This window comes from Agelaius phoeniceus, chromosome 3 (genome assembly GCF_051311805.1).
Source record: "Agelaius phoeniceus isolate bAgePho1 chromosome 3, bAgePho1.hap1, whole genome shotgun sequence".
NCBI lineage: Eukaryota > Metazoa > Chordata > Aves > Passeriformes > Icteridae > Agelaius > Agelaius phoeniceus.
This window is the reverse complement of record NC_135267.1, coordinates 2,664,335-2,687,064: the sequence shown is the minus strand read 5'-3', so window position 1 is coordinate 2,687,064 and position 22,730 is coordinate 2,664,335. Positions and strand designations below refer to the sequence as shown.

The window sequence follows — 22,730 nt, the reverse complement described above, 5'->3', positions numbered from 1 at the left end:
AGGCTACAAAAACCAAAAAAGCTTCACCTGCCTGAATTTCAAATGATTTCTCCATTTTGTGTCATTGCTGTGCTAGGAAATCATTGGATTCTTCGTTAAAATTCTGTTTTTTCCATGAAAACGAAGGAATGGCACAGGGATAACGTTCATGTTTGTTCCATGAAATCATTGGATTCCTTGTTAAAATTCTGTTTTTTCCACGAAAATGAAGGAATGGCACAGGGATAACGCCCATCTCTGTTCCATTGAATTTCTTATTAAAATTCAAATTTTTCCCATTAAAACTAATGAATGGCACAGTGATAGCGTTCATGTTTCTTCCATGAAATCAAAATCATTGGATTCTTTGTGAAAATTCTATTTTTTTCCATGAAAAAGAAGGAATAACGTTCATGTTTGTTCCATGAAATCATTGAATTCCTTGTTAAAATTCTGTTTTTTCCATGAAAACAAAAGAATGGCACAGGGATAACGCCCATCTTTGTTCCATTGAATTCCTTGTTAAAATTCTGTTTTTTCCATAAAAATGAAGGAATGGCACAGGGATAACGCCCATCTCTGTTCCATTGAATTCCCTGTTAAAATTCTGTTTTTTCCATGAAAATGAAGGAATGGCACAGTGATAACATTCATGTCAGTTCTATGAAATCATTGGATTTTTATTAAAATTATGGGATTTTTTCCATGAAAAAGAAGGAATGGCACAGGGATAACGTTCATGTTTCTTCCATGAAATCATTGGATCCCTTGTTAAAATTCTATTTTTTCCATGAAAATGAAGGAATGGCACAGGGATAACGCCCATCTTTGCTCCATTGAATTCCTTGTTAAAATTATAATTTTTTCCTTGTTAAAATTATAATAAGGGATAATGTTCATGTTTCTTCCATGAAATCATTGGATTCCTCGTTAAAATTCTATTTTTTTTCATAAAAACTAATTAATGGCACAGGGATAACACCCATCTTGGTTCTATGAAATCATTGAATTCCTTGTTAAAATTCTACTTTTTCCCACGAAAATGAAGGAATGGCACAGGGATAACCTTCATGTTTGTTCTATGAAATAATTGGATTTTTTATGAAAATTATGGGGGTTTTTTTCCATGAAAACGAAGGAATGGCACAGGGATAACGCCCATCTCTGTTCCATTGAATTCCTTGTTAAAATCTAATTTTTCCATGAAAATGAAGGAATGGCAAAGGGATAACGTCCATCTTTGCTCTATGGAATCATTGGATTCCTTGTTAAAATTCTATTTTTTCCATGAAAATGAAGGAATGGCCCAGGTATAATGCCCATCTCTGTTCCACTGGATCCCTCATTAAAATTCCATTTTTTTTCCTCGTTAAAATTCCGTTTTTCCCATAAAAACAAACGGATGGCACAGTGATGACACCCACCTTTGTTCCATTGGATCCCTCATTAAAATTCCATTTTTTTTCCTCGTTAAAATTCTATTTTTTCCCATAAAACCAAATAGAACATCACAGTGATGACACCCACCTTTGTTCCATTGGATCCCTCGCTAAAATTCCATTTTTTTTCCTCGTTAAAATTCTATTTTTTCCCATAAAACCAAAAGAACATCACAGTGATGACACCCACCTTTGTTCCATTGAATCCCTCATTAAAATTCATTTTTTTTTCCTCGTTAAAATTCTATTTTTCCCACGAAAATGAAGGAATGGCCCAGGTATAATCCCCATCTCTGTTCCATTGGATCCCTCATTAAAATTGTATTTTTTTCCTCGTTAAAATTCTATTTTTCCCATAAAACCAAAAGAACATCACAGTGATAAACCCATCTTTGTTCCATTGGATCCCTCGCTAAAATTCCATTTTTTTCCTCGTTAAAATTCTGTTTTTTCCCATAAAACCAAAAGAACATCCCAGTGCTAACACCCACCTTTGCTCCATTGGATCCCTCATTAAAATTCAATTTTTTTCCTCGTTAAAATTCTATTTTTCCCATAAAACCAAAAGAACATCCCAGTGCTGACACCCACCTTTGCTCCATTGGATCCCTCAATAAAATTCCATTTTTTTTCATTGTTAAAATTCTGTTTTTCCCATAAAACCAAAAGAACATCACAGTGCTAACACCCACCTTCGTTCCATTGGATCCCTCGCTAAAATTCCATTTTTTTCCTCGTTAAAATTCTATTTTTTCCCATAAAACCAAAAGAACATCCCAGTGCTAACACCCACCTTCGCTCCATTGGATCCCTCAATAAAATTCCATTTTTTTCCTCATTAAAATTCTGTTTTTCCCATAAAAACAAATGGATGGCACAGTGATGACACCCACCTTTGCTCCATTGGATCCCTCATTAAAATTCCATTTTTTTTCCTCGTAAAATTCTATTTTTCCCATAAAACCAAAAGAACATCACAGTGATAACACCTACCTTCGTTCCATTGAATCCCTCATTAAAATTCCATTTTTTTTCTTCGTTAAAATTCTGTTTTTTCCCATAAAACCAAAAGAACATCACAGTGATAAACCCACCTTCGCTCCATTGGATCCCTCATTAAAATTCCATTTTTTTCCTCATTAAAATTCCGTTTTTCCCATAAAAACAAACGGATGGCACAGTGATGACACCCACCTTTGTTCCATTGGATCCCTCGCTAAAATTCCATTTTTTTTCCTCGTTAAAATTCTATTTTTTCCCATAAAACCAAAAGAACATCACAGTGATAACACCCACCTTCATTCCATTGGATCCCTCATTAAAATTCCATTTTTTTTCTTTGTTAAAATTCTGGTTTTTCCCATAAAATCAAAAGAACATCACAGCGATAACACCCACCTTCATTCCATTGGATCCCTCATTAAAATTCAATTTTTTTTCTTCGTTAAAATTCTGTTTTTTCCCATAAAACCAAAAGAACATCACAGTGATAACACCCACCTTCATTCCATTGGATCCCTCATTAAAATTCCATTTTTTTCCTCATTAAAATTCCGTTTTTCCCATAAAAACGAACGGATGGCACAGCGCTAACACCCATCTTTGTTCCATTGGATCCCTTGCTAAAATTCCATTTTTTTTCCTCGTTAAAATTCTATTTTTTCCCATAAAACCAAAAGAGCATCACAGTGCTAACACCCACCTTTGCTCCATTGAATCCCTCATTAAAATTCTATTTTTTTTCCTCGTTAAAATTCTGTTTTTCCCATAAAACCAAATAGAACATCACAGTGCTAACCCCCACCTTTGCTCCATTGGATCCCTCATTAAAATTCCATTTTTTATCCTCGTAAAATTCTATTTTTTCCCATAAAACCAAAAGAACATCACAGTGCTAACACCCACCTTCGTTCCATTGGATCCCTCATTAAAATTCCATTTTTTATCCTCGTAAAATTCTATTTTTTCCCATAAAACCAAAAGAACATCACAGTGCTAACACCCACCTTCGTTCCATTGGATCCCTCGCTAAAATTCTATTTTTTTTCCTCGTAAAATTCCGTTTTTTCCCATAAAACCAAAATAACATCAAGGTGATAGCCCCCACCTTTTTTCCATTGGATCCCTCGCTAAAATTCCATTTTTTTTGCTCATAAAATTCTATTTTTTCCCATAAAACCAAAAGAACATCCCAGTGCTAACCCCCACCTTTTTTCCATTGGATCCCTCACTAAAATTCCATTTTTCCCCCATTTTTTCCATTTGCAGCCCCAGCTGAAGGAGACTCCACCATCCCCATGGCGTTTGCAGCTCCCAAATTCCCGGCCGGCTCCAGGCTCCGCCTCAGCTCCTGGACTCCCCTGAGCCATCAGCTCATGAACGACCAGGCGAGTTCCCAAAAAATCCCCAAAAATCCCAAAAAATCCCTGAAATTCGGAATTCCTGAGCTCACCCAGGTCACCCAGCCCAGCCCCCCAAGGCAAAGCCAACTCCAGGATTTATTCCCCAAGGATTATTGGGTCTGGCTGGTTGGAAATCGTCTCAAAATCCTAAATTTCACTAATTCCCAAGCCTGAAAAAATTTAATTTTTCCCCTGTGGGGGTTATGGAAATGGAATAAGAACATGGAGATATATGATATATAAAGATATAAAAAAATCTAAAATGAATCTAAAATAAAAATATATAAATACATAAAATAGATCTAAAATACAGTCTATATAAAATCTTTATGGTATATAAAGATATATATATATATATATCATATATATATATATATATCTTTTATATATATATATATACCATAAAATAAAAATATATAAATACATAAAATAAATCTAAAATACAATCTACATAAAATCTTTATGGTACATAAAGATATATATATATATATCATATATATATATATCTTATATATATATAAGATATAAAGATTTATATAACATAAAGATATATAAAATCTAAAATAAAAAATATAAATACATAAAAGAGATCTAAAACACAATCTATATAAAATCTTTATGGTATATAAAGATATATAAAATCTAAAATAAAAATATATAAATACATAAAATAGATCTAAAAGAAAATCTATATAAAATCTTTATGGTATATAAAGATATATAAAATCTAAAATAAAAAATATAAATACATAAAAGAAATCTAAAATAAAATCTACACAAAATCTTTATGATATATAAAGGTATATAAAATCTAAAATAAAAAATATAAATACATAAAATAGATCTAAAATACAATCTACATAAAATCTTTATGATATATAAAGATATATAAAATTTAAAATAAAAAATCAAATTCTAAAAGAAATCTAAAATAAAAATTATATAAAATCTTTATGGTATATAAAGGTATATAAAATCTAAAATAAAAATATATAAATACATAAAATAGATCTAAAACACAATCTATATAAAATCTTTATGGTATATAAAGATATGTAAAATCTAAAATAAAAAATATAAATACATAAAATAAATTTGAAATAAAATCTACATAAAATCTTTATGATATATAAAGATATATAAAATCTAAAATAAAAAATATAAATACATAAAAGAAATATAAAATAAAATCTACATAAAATCTTTATGATATATAAAGATATATAAAACTCAAAATAAAAGATTAAATTCTAAAATAAATCTAAAATAAAAATTATATAAAATCTTTATGATATATAAAGATATATAAAATTTAAAGATATCTAGAAATCTAAAATAAATCTAAAATAAAATCTTTATGGCATAAAGATATAGAAGATCTAACATCAAAAGATGATAAATCTGATTTACCTATTGAAAGCAAACAAGTATTTGACTTAAACACTATTTTGCCAAATAATTTGGTTTTTTTGTTAAAAATTAGGATTTTTTTTCTGAAAATCACAAAATTGTGTTTTTTATTTTGCACCAAATTCCTCCATTTTCACCCCAGCGTGTGAGTCACAGGTGCTCATGGGAAATGGAATAAGAACTTGGAGATTTTGTTAGAAATATGGAAATATCTGACACATGATGTACAAATATATATAAAATATAGACATTTTATACAAAAAATAGTATAAAATAATTTCTTTTAAAAAATCTAACATAAAAAGATAGAAAATTCGGATTTACCTATTTAAAATCAAACAACAATTTGGTTTAAATACTTTAAAATCAAACAATTATTTGATTTAAATACTTTAAAATCAAACAATTATTTGATTTAAATACTGCTATTTTGCCAAATTGATAGCTTTAAAAAAATAAAGTAGATTTTTTAATTTTTTTGCTGAAAGTCACAAAATCCTGCTTTTTTTAGGGCAGGTTGGAAAACTGTCATTGCTTAAAAAATTAAAATTTCACCACTTCCCTAATAATTTTCTCATGACCAATCCCTTATATCATAAAAAGATCAAGCTTTGTCTCCTGGCTGGGTACCTCTGACATTAAAATTAATTTGATTTTTCCCTTGCTCCCTAATTAAATTCCTTTTTTCCCCCTGTGGAAGGACTTTTACCCCACTTCAAGCCAACCTTGAATTTATTTTTATTTCTGATAAACTGAAGATTGAGCTCTTTGAAGTCCTTTCAACCTGGCAAATCCTCCAGCCTCTGAATCATTTTGATATTTCTTAAACCCTTCCAAAATTATTTCTGCAGATACAAATCTCTGTGCAATAAAGTAGGACCTAACCAGAAATTAAAAAAAAATTTAAAAAAACCAAATTTTTCCCACCTTTTTTCACTTTTTAAATTTTTTTTACTTCTATTTTTCTCAGGCAGTTGGATTGAGCTGCAGCAAAACTTTTAGGGGTTAATATTGGATTGTTGAATAATCCAATGCTTGGTAGGGAATAATAGACAAAAATATCCCAGAAAAGAGCATTTAAATGAATATTTAAAAATGAAAAAATACCAGGGATGAAGTGGGAAGGCCTTTGGCACATGGGGAATGTGGAGGTGCTGGATTAAAGGTGGGGCTCAACAACCTTGGAGGGCTTTTCCAGCCTTGAAAATTCTCAGAAATTCATCATAAAATAAATTTCCTTGGTTCTGATCCAGGTTTTAAACCACTGACCTGGCTAAAAATTCACTTTTTATATCCCTATGCTGCTATGTGGAAAAAAAAAAAAAAATTAAAAATTAAATTCAGAAATTCATAATAAAAGATACTTCCTTGGTTTTGACCCAGGTTTTAAACCACTGACCTGGCTGAAAAATTCATTTTTTTATATCCCTATGCTGCTGTGTGGCAAAAAAAAATAAATTAAAATTAAAAATTAAATTCAGAAATTCATAATAAAAGATATTTCCTGGTTTCTGATCCAGGTTTTAAACCACTGACCCGACCAAAAAATTCATTTTTTTAATATCCCTACACTGCTCTGTGGCAAAAAAAATAAATTAAAAATTAAAAATTAAATTCAGAAATTAATCATAAAATATATTTTCTTGGTTTTGATCCAGGTTTTAAACCACTGACCCAGCCAAAAAATTCACTTTTTTATATCCTTATGCTGCTATGTGGCAAAAAAAATAAATTAAAAATTAAATTAATGATAAAATATATTTCCTTGGTTTTGACCCAGGTTTTAAACCACTGACCTGGCCAAAAAATTCATTTTTTTATGTCCTTATGCTGCTCTGTGGCAAAAAAAAAAACAAATTAAAAAATTAAAAATTAAATTCAGAAATTCATAATAAAAGATATTTCCTGGTTCCTGATCCAGGTTTTAAACCACTGACCCGGCCAAAAAATTCCTTTTTTTATATCCCTACGCTGCTCTGTGGCAAAAAAAATAAATTAAAAATTAAAAATTAAATTCAGAAATTAATCATAAAATATATTTTCTTGGTTTTGACCCAGGTTTTAAACCACTGACCCGGCCAAAAAATTCATTTTTTTAATATCCCTACACTGCTGTGTGGCAAAAAAAAAATTAAAAATTAGAAATTAAATTCAGAAATTCATAATAAAAGATATTTCCTGGTTTCTGATCCAGGTTTTAAACCACTGACCCGGCCGAAAAATTCACTTTTTATATCCCTATGCTGCTCTGTGGCAAAAAAAAAAAATTAAAAATTAAATTCAGAAATTCATCATAAAAGATATTTCCTGGTTTCTGATCCAGATTTTAAACCACTGACCCGGCCAAAAAATTCCTTTTTTTAATATCCCTACACTGCTCTGTGGTAAAAAAAAAAAATTAAAAAATTAAAAATGAAATTCAGAAATTCATGATAAAAGTTATTTCCTGGTTTCTGATCCAGGTTTTAAACCACTGACCCAGCCTAAAAATTCATTTTTTTATATCCCTATGCTGCTCTGTGGCAAAAAAAAAAAAAAAAAAAACAAATTAAAAAATTCAAAATTAAAAATAGCTGCACCAAAATAATTAGTGACGTTCAGAACCAGGAGATGCTCCTGAGGTATTTAGAAATCAATTTAAATTTATGGATGGAAGGGCTGGGAAAAGCAGGGAGAGATGGGATGGGATGGGATGGGATGGGATGGGATGGGATGGGATGGGATGGATGGGATGGGATGTGTGGGATGGATGGGATGGGATGGGATGGGATGGGATGGGATGGGATCAATGGGATGGGATGGGATGGGATGGGATGGGATGGGATGGGATGGATGGGATGGGATGGGATGGGATGGGATGGGATGGGATGGGATGGGATGGGATGGATGGGATGGGATGGGATGGGATGGGATGGGATGGGATGGGATGGGATGGGATGGGATGGGATGGGATGGGATGGGATGGGATGGGATGGGATGGGATGGGATGGGATGGGATGGGATGGGATGGGATGGGATGGATGGGATGGGATGGGATGGGATGGGATGGGATGGGATGGGATCAATGGGATGGGATCAATGGGATGGGATGGGATGGGATGGGATGGGATGGGATGGGATGGGATGGGATGGGATGGGATGGGATGGGATCGGATGTGTGGGATGGGATGGGATGGGATGGGATGGGATGGGATGGGATGGGATGGGATGGGATGGGATGGGATGGGATGGGATGGGATCGGATGTGTGGGATGGGATGGGATGGGATGGGATGGGATGGGATGGGATGGGATGGGATGGGATGGGATGGGATGGGTGGGATGGGATGGGATGTGTGGGATGGGATGGGATGGGATGGGATGGGATGGGATGGGATGTGTGGGATGGGATGGGATGGGATGGGATGGATGGGATGGGATGGGATGGGACGGGATGGGATGTGTGGGATGGGATGGGATGGGATGGGATGGGACGGGATGGGATGGATGGGATGGGATGGGATGGGATGGGTGGGATGGGATGGGATGTGTGGGATGGGATGGGATGGGATGGATGGGATGGGATGGGATGGGATGGGATGGGATGGATGGGATGGATGGGATGGGATGGGATGGGATGGGATGTGTGGGATGGGATGGGATGGGATGGGATGGGATGGGATGGGATGGGATGGGATGGGATGGGATGGATGGGATGGGATGTGTGGGATGGGATGGGATGGGATGTGTGGGAAATGAACTCATTGGAGCAGGGAGTGAGGGGTGGGAGTGGTGGGAATCCAGAGCTGGTCCAAGGTGGAAATTCCATGGTTAGGAGCAGAGCTGGGAATTTAGGGTGTCCTAAATTTGCTGCTTGACAAATTCTGGGTAATTCTGGGGGTGCTCCTTTGGTAGTTCCTGTAGATTTCCCTGGATTTTCCAGCGTGGTAGGAGTACCTGGAGAATTCCAGAATGGTTTGGGGTGGGAGGAGCAGAAATCCCACCTTGTTCCACCCCTGCCATGGCCAGCGACCACTCCCATGATCCCAGGGTGCTCCAGCCTGGCCTTGGACACTGCCAGGGATCCAGGGGCAGCCACAGCTTCTCTGGGAATTCCATTCCAGGGCCACAGCCAGGAATTCCTTCCCAAATTCCATCTATCCCTGGGAAACCATTCCCTGTGTCCTGTCCCTCCATGCCTTGTCCCCAGTCCCTCTCCAGCTCTCCTGGAGCCCCTTTAGGCCCTGGAAGGGGCTCTGAGCTCTCCCTGGATCCTTCTCTTCTCCAGGTGAGCACCCAAAGCTCCTGGAACACCTCTGAGGGTCCTTCTCCTCTCCAGGGGAACATTCCCAGCTCCTGGAATGGGCTCTGAGCTCTCCTCGGATCCTTCTCCTCTCCAGGGGAACATTCCCAGCTCCTGGAATGGGCTCTGAGCTCTCCTTGGATCCTTCTCCTCTCCAGGGGAACATTCCCAGCTCCTGGAATGGGCTCTGAGCTCTCCTTGGATCCTTCTCCTCTCCAGGGGAACATTCCCAGCCTGGATCCATGGGAATTCTTCTCTCCTGGACGCACAGGGATGGGAGGTGCCCCAGAAACTGAACTTCCCACCTCATTAATTCAGAAATTCCATTAATCCCAACTTGGGTGCCTGAAATCCTGCATGGACTCAATCCCAACTCAGAGAAGCTGTGGCTGCCCCTGGATCCCTGGAAGTGTCCAAGGCCAGCTTGGATGGGGTTTGGAGAATTCAGAAATTCCATAAATCCCGACTTGGAGGCACCAGGTGCCTGAAATCCTGCATGGACTCAATCCCAACTCAGAGAAGCTCTGGCTGCCCCTGGATCCCTGGAAGTGTCCAAGGCCAGGTTGGACGGGGCTTGGAGCACCCTGGGATGGTGGAAGGTGTCAGGGTTGAACTGGATGAGGTTTAAGGTCCCTTCCCACCCAAACCATTCCATGATTCCATGGTTGCTTTAAAGGCCAAAGCCAAGGAGGCAGAATCAGGAAATCCCAAATCCTTCAAGGTCACAAAACCAGGGATGAAATCCCAGATTACTCCAGGGAGGTGCTGCAGGCGAGGATGAAGCCAGGGCAGGAGATGGAGCTCCCTGCAGGCTCCATCCTGGGAATTTGGGAGAGGATTTGGGCAGGGATTCAGGTCTGAGGCAGAAGAGCCTCCAGTGGCACTTGCAGCAAAGGATGGAGGGAGTTTCCAGCCACTTGAGCATCCTCAAACCCCCTGAAGCCGTGGGTGTGAGGCACAGATCCCAAAACAATCCTGGAGTGTGGGAACCCAGGACATTGCTCTGGCTGCCCTGGAGGACTCGAGACCCTGGCAGGGGCTCAGAGACCTTGGCACGGAGTCACAAACACCTGAGCCTTGGATAAAACAATTACCAACTTTGTGTGAGCATTTACAAGCCACAAGAGTTTGAATAGAATGGTAGTGAGTTATCACAGGGTGAAAATGCAGAATTTTGGGGATTTTAGAATGGGGGTTCAGGAGGCAAGATGGAGGAATCTGGGCGTGTTCTCTCCTTCTTCTCCTTCTTCTTCTTGGCCTCCATCTTCTGCTGTGATGGTGGCACTTTTGGACCGGTTTAGAGTAGAGCCAGACTGTCTAACACAGGTGATAGGTGTTGGAAAATTGTTGTAAATAAAGTACAGGTAGTTTTTAGTATAAAAAGATAACCCTGCCCCAAGGGTGGTCAGTGTGCCTCAACCCGACCTGCTGGACAGACCTCAGCAGGTCAGAGAAAGACAATGTATGAGATAAGAGAAAATAAACAACCTTGAGAACCAGAGCTGAGGAATTCTCTCTTCTTCTTTGGTCTCAGGGCTGGGAAAAAGAGAGGATTTGGGCAGGAATTGAGGTCTGAGGCAGAAGAGCCTCCAGTGGCACTTGCAGCAAAGGATGGAGGGAGTTTCCAGCCACTTGAGCATCCTCAAACCCCCTGAAGCCGTGGGTGTGAGGCACAGATCCCAAAACAATCCTGGAGTGTGGGAACCCAGGACATTGCTCTGGCTGCCCTGGAGGACTCGAGACCCTGGCCAGGGGCTCAGAGACCTTGGCACGGAGTCACAAACACCTGAGCCTTGGATAAAACAATTACCAACTTTGTGTGAGCATTTACAAGCCACAAGAGTTTGAATAGAATGATAGTGAATTATCACAGGGTGAAAAAGTAGAATTTTGGGGTTTTTAGAATGGGGGTTCAGGAGGCAAGATGGAGGAATCTGGGCATGTTCTGTCCTTCTTCTCCTTCTCCTTCTTGGCCTCCATCTTCTGCTGTGATGGTGGCACTTTTGGACTGGTTTAGAGTAGAGACAGACTGTCTAACATAGGTGATCAGTATTGGAAAATTATTGTAAATAAAGCACAGGTAGTTTTTAGTATAAAAAGATAACCCTGCCCCAAGGGTGGTCAGTGTGCCTCAACCCGACCTGCAGGACAGACCTCAGCAGGTCAGAGGAAGAATGCAATAGAGAAGAGCAAATAAACAACCTTGAGAACCAGAGCTGAGGAATTCTGCCTTCTTTTTTGGTCTCAGGGCTGGGCAAAAGAGATTTTCCAACACCTCGGGGTCATCTTGACACCAGAGACCTTGTCATTGGAGCACTCCACGGGTGTAGCTCCAAGGCCTTGGAGGAGAGGACATGGATTTTTAGACCAAATTTGGGCCATTCTGTTGCTAATTAATGCTCCCAAGTGCCTGGAGAGGCAGAACTGTGGGAGAGCCTCAGCTCAGATGTGTCTCCAAGAACGCTGCGAGCAAATCCGCCGTGTGTCTGTGATCAAAGAGCGTAAACAGCTCCCTCCTCCCCGGAATCCTCCAACCAAAATCTCAGATCTCTGAGTATTCATCACTTCCTCGGGGCAAATCCTTTTTTCCAAATTCGGCTTGTTAGGTTTGTTGGGGTTTTTTTTGGGGGTGTTTTTTCAACGCAAATAAAGCAAATAATAACTGTCACAAATAAAAGAAATGTCATTTTCCAGCCCTCAGCAGAGACTCTCCTGCTGGGAGAGACAGAGCTGGAGCTGTCGGCTGCTGAGGCAGACATCAGCACTGATAATGTCCCTCTCTGCAGGAACCATCTCAGAGCAAGAGCCCGTCTGCAGTTCATAATGATCCAGCGCCTTTTCCCCGTTTAATCGCCGTTTTATAAGCCCGGCTCTTTTCCCCCTCCTCCTCTTTGATCTGTCTGCTGGAAAAATCACTTTTCCAGCATTCCCTCACTTCCCAGGTCACCATCCTGAGGGTTGGAGGCGGGGCTGTGGCGGTGGGGAAGCCACGTGTTGGGGCTTTGGGGTCCGGCTCCCCATGGGTAGAGGTCAAGATCAGAAATCCTCCTCTGGATTTTGATCCGGATCGTCCTCGGTGGGAGCCGCCACTGCAAAGCGGCCGAGGAACAAAGGCTGCTCTTGTCAGCCCCTTCCTGAAGGTTTCGATGACGAGTTGGGATTGGATCCTGCAGGATTTCAGGCACTCAGGATTGACGGAATTTCTGAATTAACGAGGTGGGAAGTTCAGCTTTTGGGGCGCCTCCCATCACTGCGTGGCCAGGAGAGAAGAATTCCCATGGATCCAGGCTGGGAGAGTTTGGAGGGATCAGCTGGAGAGGAGAGGGATCCAGGGAGACCTCAGAGCTCCTTCCAGGAGCTGGGAATATTCACCTGGAGAAAAGAAGGACCCTCAGAGCCTTTCCAGGAGCTTTGGGTGCTCACCCTGAGAAGAAGGATCCAAGGAGACCTCAGAGCCTTTCCAGGAGCTGGGAATGTTCACCTGGACAGGAGAAGGACCCTCAGAGCCTTTTCAGGAGCTGGAAATGTTCACCTGGAGAAGGTAAGGACCCTCAGAGCCTTTTCAGGAGCTGGGAATGTTCACCTGGAGAAGAGAAGGACCCTCAGAGCCTTTCCAGGAGCTGGGAATGTTCACCTGGACAGGAGAAGGACCCTCAGAGCCTTTTCAGGAGCTGGGAATGTTCACCTGGACAGGAGAAGGACCCTCAGAGCCTTTCCAGGAGCTGGGAATGTTCACCTGGAGAAAAGAAGGACCCTCAGAGCCTTTCCAGGAGCTGGGAATGTTCATCTGGAGAAAGCAAAGACCCTCAGAGCCCTTCCAGGAGCTTTGGGTGCTCACCCTGAGAAGAAGGATCCAAGGAGACCTCAGAGCCCCTTCCAGGAGCTGGAAATGTTCACCTGGAGAAAAGAAGGACCCTCAGAGCCCTTCCCAGGAGCTTTGGGTGTTCACCTGGAGAAGGGAAGGCTCCAAGGAGACCTCAGAGCCCCTTCCAGGGGCTGGAAATGTTCACCTGGCTCAGGGAAGGATCCAGGGAGATCTTGGAGCCCCTTCCAGGGCCTAAAGGGGCTCCAGGAGAGCTGGAGAGGGAGCTGGGACAAGGGATGGAGGGACAGGACACAGGGAATGGCTTCCTGCTGGGAAAAGTGAGATTTAGATGGGATCTTGGACAGGAATTCCTGGTTGTGAGGGTGGGGAAGCCCTGAGATTTCCCAGAGAGGTTGTGGCCTCCTAATCCCTGGATATTTTGTTGGAAGGGACCTTAGAGCTCATCCAATGCCAACCCTGACACCTCCCACTGTCCCAAATTGCTCCAAGCCCCATCCAGCCAGGCCTTGGACACTTCCAGGGACGTGACATCAGATCCAGGATGTTCCAGGAGTGTGGAGATGATAAATTCCCAGCAGGATCAATCAAGAGTGTAGGTGGCAGGAGAAGGGACATGGATTCTTTCCCTCTCCACAGGAAAGGTTGGGAATGCTGGGCCCATTTCTGGGCTCCTCAGGACAAGAAATTCACGGATTTGTGGAATAAATCCATCTAAAATATGGAAATATCCAAATCAATAAAAATGGATTTGTGGAATAAATCCATCTAAAAATGGAAATTTCCAAATAAATAAAAACGGATTTATGGAATAAATCCATCTAAAAATGGAAATATCCAAATCAATAAAAATGGATTTATGGAATAAATCCATCTAAAAATGGAAATTTCCAAATAAATAAAAACGGATTTATGAAATAAATCCATCTAAAATATGGAAATATCCAAATCAATAAAAATGGATTTGTGGAATAAATCCATATAAAAATGGAAATATCCAAATCAATAAAAATGGATTTATGGAACAAATCCATCTAAAAATAGAAATATCCAAATCAATAAAAAGGTATTTATGGAATAAATCCATCTAAAAAATGGAAATATCCAAATCAATACAAATGGATTTATGGAATAAATCCAGCACAGGGATTTAGGAATCATTAAGGAAGTGGAGAACCTGATGTTTTTGGAGGTTCTGGAATCTCCATCCAATAAAATTCCCAAAATTCATGGACATGCCTGAGCTCCCCCTTTAGCTGATCCTGTCAGGGAGTTTGGATTAAAGATCTCCATAATTTTTTTCCAAAACCATCTGTTCAGCGGTTCTGTTGATATTTTCTGGATTGTTTTTCAAGCTGGATTTTTCTCAGCACGTACTGAGTCCCCTCTAAATACTCAATTTTCTTCTTCTTTTTTTTTTTGTGTGTTTTATAGGTATTTGAAGAAAGAAGAGCCCTGCTTGGAAAATGGGTAAATTTTCTAATTTTCTCTTTCAATAAATATTTGCTCCAGGCAGGTTTTGGAAGCGATCAGGAGTTTATCTCATGGGAATGTAAAATTTCCCCTCTTTGGAAAAAGGGATTCACTTCCCCTGATGTGACTGCTCTGCTTTTGAGGAGAGCCAAGGTGCCAGTTCCCTCAGCTCCCACATTCTGTAAGTCTTGAAGTCGGGAAATCATTGGAATGAGCTGAAATGAGATGAAAAAACCCCAGGAAATGTCTGTGAAGTCTTCAAAGCTCAGATGCTGCAGTGTGATGCTTCCATGGCCTGCTGGAGGGTCTTTGAAATCAGCAATAAACAACATTTTATCTACCAATGCACACAGAGATTGGGTTGGGTTGGAAGTGATTATTCTTTGTGCTTGATAAGTCCCCGGTGAAATTTATTTTTTGCATCTCAGATGGTCTTTACAGGCAAATATTTTGATTTTAAGGATTATTTGTCTTTATAGGAAACAATCTGTCAATAATTTGTTGCGTTTTGATAATAAGGAATTTCAGGGAAATGAAATAATTGAGTGGTTATTGTTGAAAAACCAGCTTTTAATGGGACAGGCAGCAAGAGGAAAACATAAACCCCATCTCTTGGAAATTGCTGGGTGTCTAAAAATGCCAAAATCTGGGAAGATCCTTCCTCCAACCACTCTCACGAGTGCTGGAATCATCTGGGAAAGGGAGAAACCTCAGAAAGCTCCTGGCTGGATTTTCCACCTTGGCTCCCGTGACCTTCTCCAAGTGAAATTGGGAAATTTCAAATGGGATTCAGAATTTCAAATGGGATTCAGAATTTCAAATGGAATTCAAAATTTCAAATTTCTAAATGGAGCTGCTGGAGCTTGGGTTTCACAGCTGGGATCACACTCAGGGCAGCTGTCAGGGATTTATTCTCAAACTGGAAGGTTGAAGCCTGTCCTAACTCCTGTTCAGCATTTGCAGGGATATCCAGGTGATGGAACAGAAAAAAAAAAAATCCTCATTTAATGGTTGGACTCGATGATCTGAGAGTTTTTCCAACCTTGATGATTCCCAGATTCTATCTGCAGATGATGCCAGGCTTGGAGGGGCTTCCTGAATTTTAGAATTTTAGGCGTTGTCCTGAATTTTAGAAATGTTTAGGGGGTTTAAAAATCAGGCTGGATAAGGGAGAAGGAAAAGTGCTGCATGAAAGAGTGACACCCAAAAATTTCACATTTGAGAGAGTCTGGGGATGCAGCAGCTCTGCAGAAAAAATCACTGGGAATGAGGGTGGATCACAAACTGAATATGGGCTGAGAGCGTCTTAAAAAAGGGAATTATTCCAAAGGCTGAGTCATTCCCAGTTCTGCTCCCTGCATTTCGGGAAAGCTGGGAACAAATCAGAAGAGAGAGCAGGTCTGGAACACATGGAGAACACCCCCATGCTGCAGGGAAGATGGAGAAGAGGTGTAAAAACACATTTTAGTGAAACACAGAAATGTCACAAAGGAGGAAGGGAGAGATCTGATCCGGCGCTCGTGTTGCAGTTATGGAGGCACAATTTAGACACAAGAAAAATCCAGAGAATTCCCTGCTGGAACAGCTTTATTTGGTTTTCCAAATAAAGCTTGGATTAAATTTGGGATGTTTATTTATTTAATTGTTTGTTTAATCCTTGCTGATTTTACTTGCATGCATCCAGGGATTTACATTTTCATTTTGTTTTTATTTTATTTTGGTGCCACAGGACATCTTTGATGTCTGTCCCAGGGTGTTGTGGTCCATAAAACACAGGTGGAGGAGCAAGGAATGAGGTGACCTGAAGGGATTTAATTCCTGTTTCTGTGCACCTGACAGGAGGGTGCAGCCAGGCAGGAAAAATCCTTTATTCCCTTTATGCAGGGAATAAAGGACAGGACAAGAGGGAACAGCCTCAGCTGTGTCAGGGGAGGGTCAGGTTGGACATCAGCAGGAATTTCTCCATGGAAAGGGTGGCCAGGGGGGTTTGGAGTCCCCAGGGAAGGCCTGGATGTGGCTCTGGGCTGGTGACAAGGTGGGGACCAGTCCCAGGTGGGACTTGATGGTCTTGGAGGTCTTTTCCAACCCAAATAATTCTGTGATTCTGTGATTTACGCTCTTGTTTTCCCTTGTGTCCCCTCTCTGTGTGGAACTGAGCCCTCCTCAGGCTCTGAGGGACACTGCTCCAGGGTGGTGGGGCTGATCAGAGAGGGGACACAAGGAAAAACAAGAGCTTAAATCACAGAATCACAGAATTATTTAGGTGGGAAAACACCTCCAAGACCATCAAGTCCCACCTGGGACTGGTCCCCACCTTGTGGTGGGGCTGATCTGGGAGGTCTGGAGTCCCCAGGGAAGGCCTGGATGTGGCTCTGGGCTGGTGACAAGGTGGGGACCAGTCACAGGTGGGATTTGATGGTCTTGGAGGTGTTTTCCAACCCAAATAATTCCGTGATTCTGTGATTTAGGCTCTTGTTTTTCCTTGTGTCACCTCTCTGTGTGGAACTGAGCCCTTCTCAGGCTCTGAGGGACACTCCTCACAGAGAAATAGCAGCCACAGGAGACCTAAATCACAGAATTATTTAGGTTGGAAAAGACCTCCCAGACCACCAAATCCCACCTGGGACTGGTCCCCACCTTGTCACCAGCCCAGAGCACCAAGTGCCACATCCAGACCTTCCCTGGGGACTCCAAACCTCCCAGATCAGCCCCACCACAAGCTGGGGACCAGTCCCAGGTGGGACTTGATGGTCTTGGAGGCCTTTTCCAACCCAAATAATTCTGTGATTCTGTGATTTAAGCTCTTGTTTTCCCTTGTGTCCCCTCTCTGTGTGGAACTGAGCCCTCCCAGGTGAGGGACACTCCTCCAGGGCGGTGGGGCTGATCAGAGAGGGGACACAAGGAAAAACAAGAGCTTAAATCACAGAATTATTTAGGTGGGAAAAGGCCTCCAAGACCATCAAGTCCCACCTGGGACTGGTCCCCAGTTTGTGGTGGGGCTGATCAGGGGGGTTTGGAGTCCCCAGGGAAGGTCTGGATGTGGCACTCGGTGCTCTGGGCTGGTGACAAGGTGGGGATCAGTCCCAGGTGGGACTTGATGGTCTGGGAGGTGTTTTCCCACCTAAATAATTCCGTGATTCTGTGATTTAAGTTCTTGTTTTCCCTTGTGTCACCTCTCTGATCAGCCCCACCGCCCTGGAGCAGTGTCCCTCAGAGCCTGAGAAGGGCTCAGTTCCACACAGAGAGGGGACACAAGGGAAAACAAGAGCTAAAATCACAGAATCACAGAATTATTTGGGTTGGAAAAGACCTCCCAGACCACCAAATCCCACCTGGGACTGGTCCCCACCTTGTCACCAGCCCAGAGCACCAAGTGCCACATCCAGACCTTCCCTGGGGACTCCAAACCTCCCAGATCAGCCCCACCACAAGCTGGGGACCAGTCCCAGGTGGGACTTGATGGTCTTGGAGGCCTTTTCCAACCCAAATAATTCTGTGATTCTGTGATTTAAGCTCTTGTTTTCCCTTGTGTCCCCTCTCTGTGTGGAACTGAGCCCTCCCAGGTGAGGGACACTCCTCCAGGGCGGTGGGGCTGATCAGAGAGGGGACACAAGGAAAAACAAGAGCTTAAATCACAGAATTATTTAGGTGGGAAAAGGCCTCCAAGACCATCAAGTCCCACCTGGGACTGGTCCCCAGTTTGTGGTGGGGCTGATCAGGGGGGTTTGGAGTCCCCAGGGAAGGTCTGGATGTGGCACTCGGTGCTCTGGGCTGGTGACAAGGTGGGGATCAGTCCCAGGTGGGACTTGATGGTCTGGGAGGTGTTTTCCCACCTAAATAATTCCGTGATTCTGTGATTTAAGTTCTTGTTTTCCCTTGTGTCACCTCTCTGATCAGCCCCACCGCCCTGGAGCAGTGTCCCTCACCTGGGAGGGCTCAGTTCCACACAGAGGGGACACAAGGGAAAACAAGAGCTTAAATCACAGAATTATTTAGGTTGGAAAACACCTCCAAGGCCATCAAGTCCCACCTGGGACTGGTTCCCCCCTTGTGGTGGGGCTGATCAGGGAGGTTTGGAGTCCCCAGGGAAGGCCTGGATGTGGCTCTGGGCTGGTGACAAGGTGGGGACCAGTCCCAGGTGGGACTTGATGGTCTTGGAGGCCTTTTCCCACCCAAATAATTCTGTGATTCTGTGATTTAGGCTCTTGTTTTCCCTTGTGTCCCCTCTCTGTGTGGAACTGAGCCCTCCCAGGTGAGGGACACTCCTCCAGGGTGGTGGGGCTGATCAGAGAGGGGACACAAGGAAAAACAAGAGCTTAAATCACAGAATTATTTGGGTTGGAAAAGGCCTCCAAGACCATCTAGTCCCACCTGGGACTGGTCCCCAGTTTGTGGTGGGGCTGATCTGGGCAGTTGGAGTCCCCAGGGAAGGTCTGGATGTGGCTCTGGGCTGGTGACAAGGTGGGGATCAGTCCCAGGTGGGACCTGATGGTCTGGGAGGTCTTTTCCCACCTAAATAATTCCATGATTCTGTGATTTAAGCTCTTGTTTTCCCTTGTGTCCCCTCTCTGATCAGCCCCACCACCCTGGAGGAGTGTCCCTCACCTGGGAGGGCTCAGTTCCACACAGAGAGGTGACACAAGGGAAAACAAGAGCTTAAATCACAGAATCATGGAATTATTTGGCTTGGAAAACACCTCTAAGACCATCAAGTCCCACCTGGGACTGGTTCCCCCCTTGTGGTGGGGCTGATCAGGGGGGTTTGGAGTCCCCAGGGAAGGTCTGGATGTGGCTCTGGGCTGGTGACAAGGTGGGGACCAGTCCCAGGAGGGACCTGATGGTCTGGGAGGTGTTTTCCAACCTAAGTAATTCCATGATTCTGTGATTTAAGCTCTTGTTTTCCCTTGTGTCCCCTCTCTGATCAGCCCCACCGCCCTGGAGCAGTGTCCCTCAGAGCCTGAGAAGGGCTCAGTTCCACACAGAGAGGGGACACAAGGGAAAACAAGAGCTTAAATCACAGAATCATGGAATTATTTAGGTGGGAAAACACCTCCAAGACCATCAAATCCCACCTGGGGCTGGTCCCCAGCTTGTGGTGGGGCTGATCAGGGAGGTTTGGAGTCCCAGGGAAGGTCTGGATGTGGCACTCGGTGCTCTGGGCTGGTGACAAGGTGGGCATCAGTCCCAGGTGGGACTTGGTGGTCTGGGAGGTCTTTTCCAACCTAAATAATTCTGTGATTCTGTGATTTAAGCTCCTGTTTTCCCTTGTGTCCCCTCTCTGTGTGGAACTGAGCCCTCCCAGGTGAGGGACACTCCTCCAGGGCGGTGGGGCTGATCAGAGAGGGGACACAAGGAAAAACAAGAGCTTAAATCACAGAATCACGGAATTATTTGGGTGGGAAAAGGCCTCCAAGACCATCAAGTCCCACCTGGGACTGGTCCCCAGTTTGTGGTGGGGCTGATCAGGGGGGTTTGGAGTCCCCAGGGAAGGCCTGGATGTGGCTCTGGGCTGGTGACAAGGTGGGGATCAGTCCCAGGTGGGATTTGGTGGTCTGGGAGGTCTTTTCCAACCCAAATAATTCTATGATTTAGGTCTCTTGTGGCTGCTATTTCTCTGTGAGTCTTTTCTTTACAAAAAAGTATCCTACATAGCACGGTTTCTACTTGAGCATTTTTTCTAACCTAAAACTCTATTTACCACACTCCTTAAGAGAATGAACCCAGCATTGCTTTCTAACACAACACACACAATATTCATTTGAATATTTGCCAAAAGCCCATCACAAAACACGAGCATTTTCCACCAAACCGATCCAGCAGGGCCTGATGTCACCCAATCCCCGCGGTGACATTGTCGTGGGGAGGGCCCCGAGAGGGGAAAAGCTGCGGGGCCAGGGAGGAGGAGAAGCCAGGGGAATCCAGTCCGACTGGTTGGGCGGCTGAAATCCTCAGCCAAATGTGGGATGGGGACTCGTTGGTGCTGGAAAAGAGACAAATCGGGCCAATTTAACCCCTTGGTGGCTGCTGCTGCTGGGTGGGGAGGAATTGCATGTCAGCAGAGATTTGGGGTGGGGAGGAAGCAGGGGGAAAAAAAAATCTGCATTTCTAATGTGCCTTTTGAATTCTGTTCCTAATTTCATTCTGATGGGGAAAAGACACTGGACATGAAACTATATATTTACCCATAATAATAAATATATTATATATATTTATATATATATAAACTACAAATTTACCCATAATAATAAAAATACCCAGTGCTGTGGCACTGGTTTAAATGGAATTTAAAGGCAGGCTGAGGCTGATGGAAGGAATTAATTCTGTTCCTGATTTCATTCTGACAGGGAAAAGAAGGGACACTGGACATATTTACCCATAATAATAAACATATATTTTTAAATATATATAAACTACAAACTGTGCTGTGGCACTGGTTTAAATGGAATTTAAAGGCAGGCTGAGGCTGATGGAAGGAATTAATTCTGTTCCCGATTTCATTCTGACAGGGAAAAGAAGGGACACTGGACATGAAACTATTTATTTACCCATAATAATAAATATACATATATATTTATATACATGTAAACTACAAATTTACCCATAATAATAAAATACCCAGTGCCGTGGCGCTGGTTTAAATGGAATTTAAAGGCAGGCTGAGGATGATGGAAGGAATTAATTCTGTTCCCGATTTCATTCTGATGGGGAAAAGAAGGGACACTGGACATGAAACTATATATTTACCCATATAATAAATATATTATATATTTTTTAATATATATAAACTACAAATTTACCCATAATAATAAAAATACCCATGAAACTATATATTTTATAGTTTTATAACTATATATTTATAATAATAAAAATACCCATGAAACTATATATTTACCCATAATAATAAATATATTATATATTTTTTAATATATATAAACTACAAATTTACCCATAATAATAAAAATACCCAGTGCTGTGGCACTGGTTTAAATGGAATTTAAAGGCAGGCTGAGGATGATGGAAGGAATTAATTCTGTTCCTGATTTCATTCTGACGGGGAAAAGAAGGGACACTGGACATGAAACTACATATTTACCCATAATAATAAATATATATTTTTAATATATATAAACTACAAATTTACCCCTAATAATAAAATACCCAGTGCTGTGGCACTGGTTTAAATGGAATTTAAAGGCAGGCTGAGGCTGATGGAAGGAATTAATTCTGTTCCTGATTTCATTCTGACAGGAAAAGAAGGGACACTGGACATGAAACTATATCTTCACCCATAATAATAAATATATTATATATTTTTTAATATATATAAACTACAAATTTACCCTTAATAATAAAAATACCCAGTGCTGTGGCACTGGTTTAAAGGCAGGCTGAGGATGATGGAAGGAATTCATTCTGTTCCTGATTTCATTCTGACGGGGAAAAGAAGGGACACTGGATGTGAAACTATATATTTACCCATAATAATAAATATATTATATATTTTTTAATATATATAAACTACAAACTTACCCATAATAATAAATATATATATTTTTAATATATATAAACTACGAATTTACCCATAATAATAAAATACCCAGTGCTGTGGCGCTGGTTTAAATGGAATTTAAAGGCAGGCTGAGGATGATGGAAGGAATTAATTCTGTTCCTGATTTCATTCTGACGGGTAAAAGAAGGGACACTGGACATATTTACCCATAATAATAAATATATATTTTTAAATATATATAAACTACAAACTGTGCTGTGGCACTGGTTTAAATGGAATTTAAAGGCAGGCTGAGGCTGATGGAAGGAATTAATCCCGCCCTGGCAGGGTGGGAAGGGTTAATCAGGAGCAGCTCTGCCCTCGGCTGGGAAGTGAAGCTGGATTTGTTTTGACCCGTTCACTTCATCTCTCGG

At 41.8% G+C, this 22,730-nt stretch overlaps 1 protein-coding gene across 1 annotated transcript in view; it reads left to right on the top strand.

The window, feature by feature from the left end:
- FBXO16 (F-box protein 16) overlaps positions 1–22,730 on the top strand; it is a 60,065-nt gene that overhangs the window by 10,586 nt on the left and 26,749 nt on the right. The window contains exons 2-3 of the mRNA XM_077176471.1: positions 3,687–3,805; positions 14,769–14,804. Coding sequence (XP_077032586.1) covers positions 3,716–3,805; positions 14,769–14,804 — 126 coding nt within the window. The 5' untranslated portion in view covers positions 3,687–3,715. The remainder of the gene's footprint in view (positions 1–3,686; positions 3,806–14,768; positions 14,805–22,730) is intronic.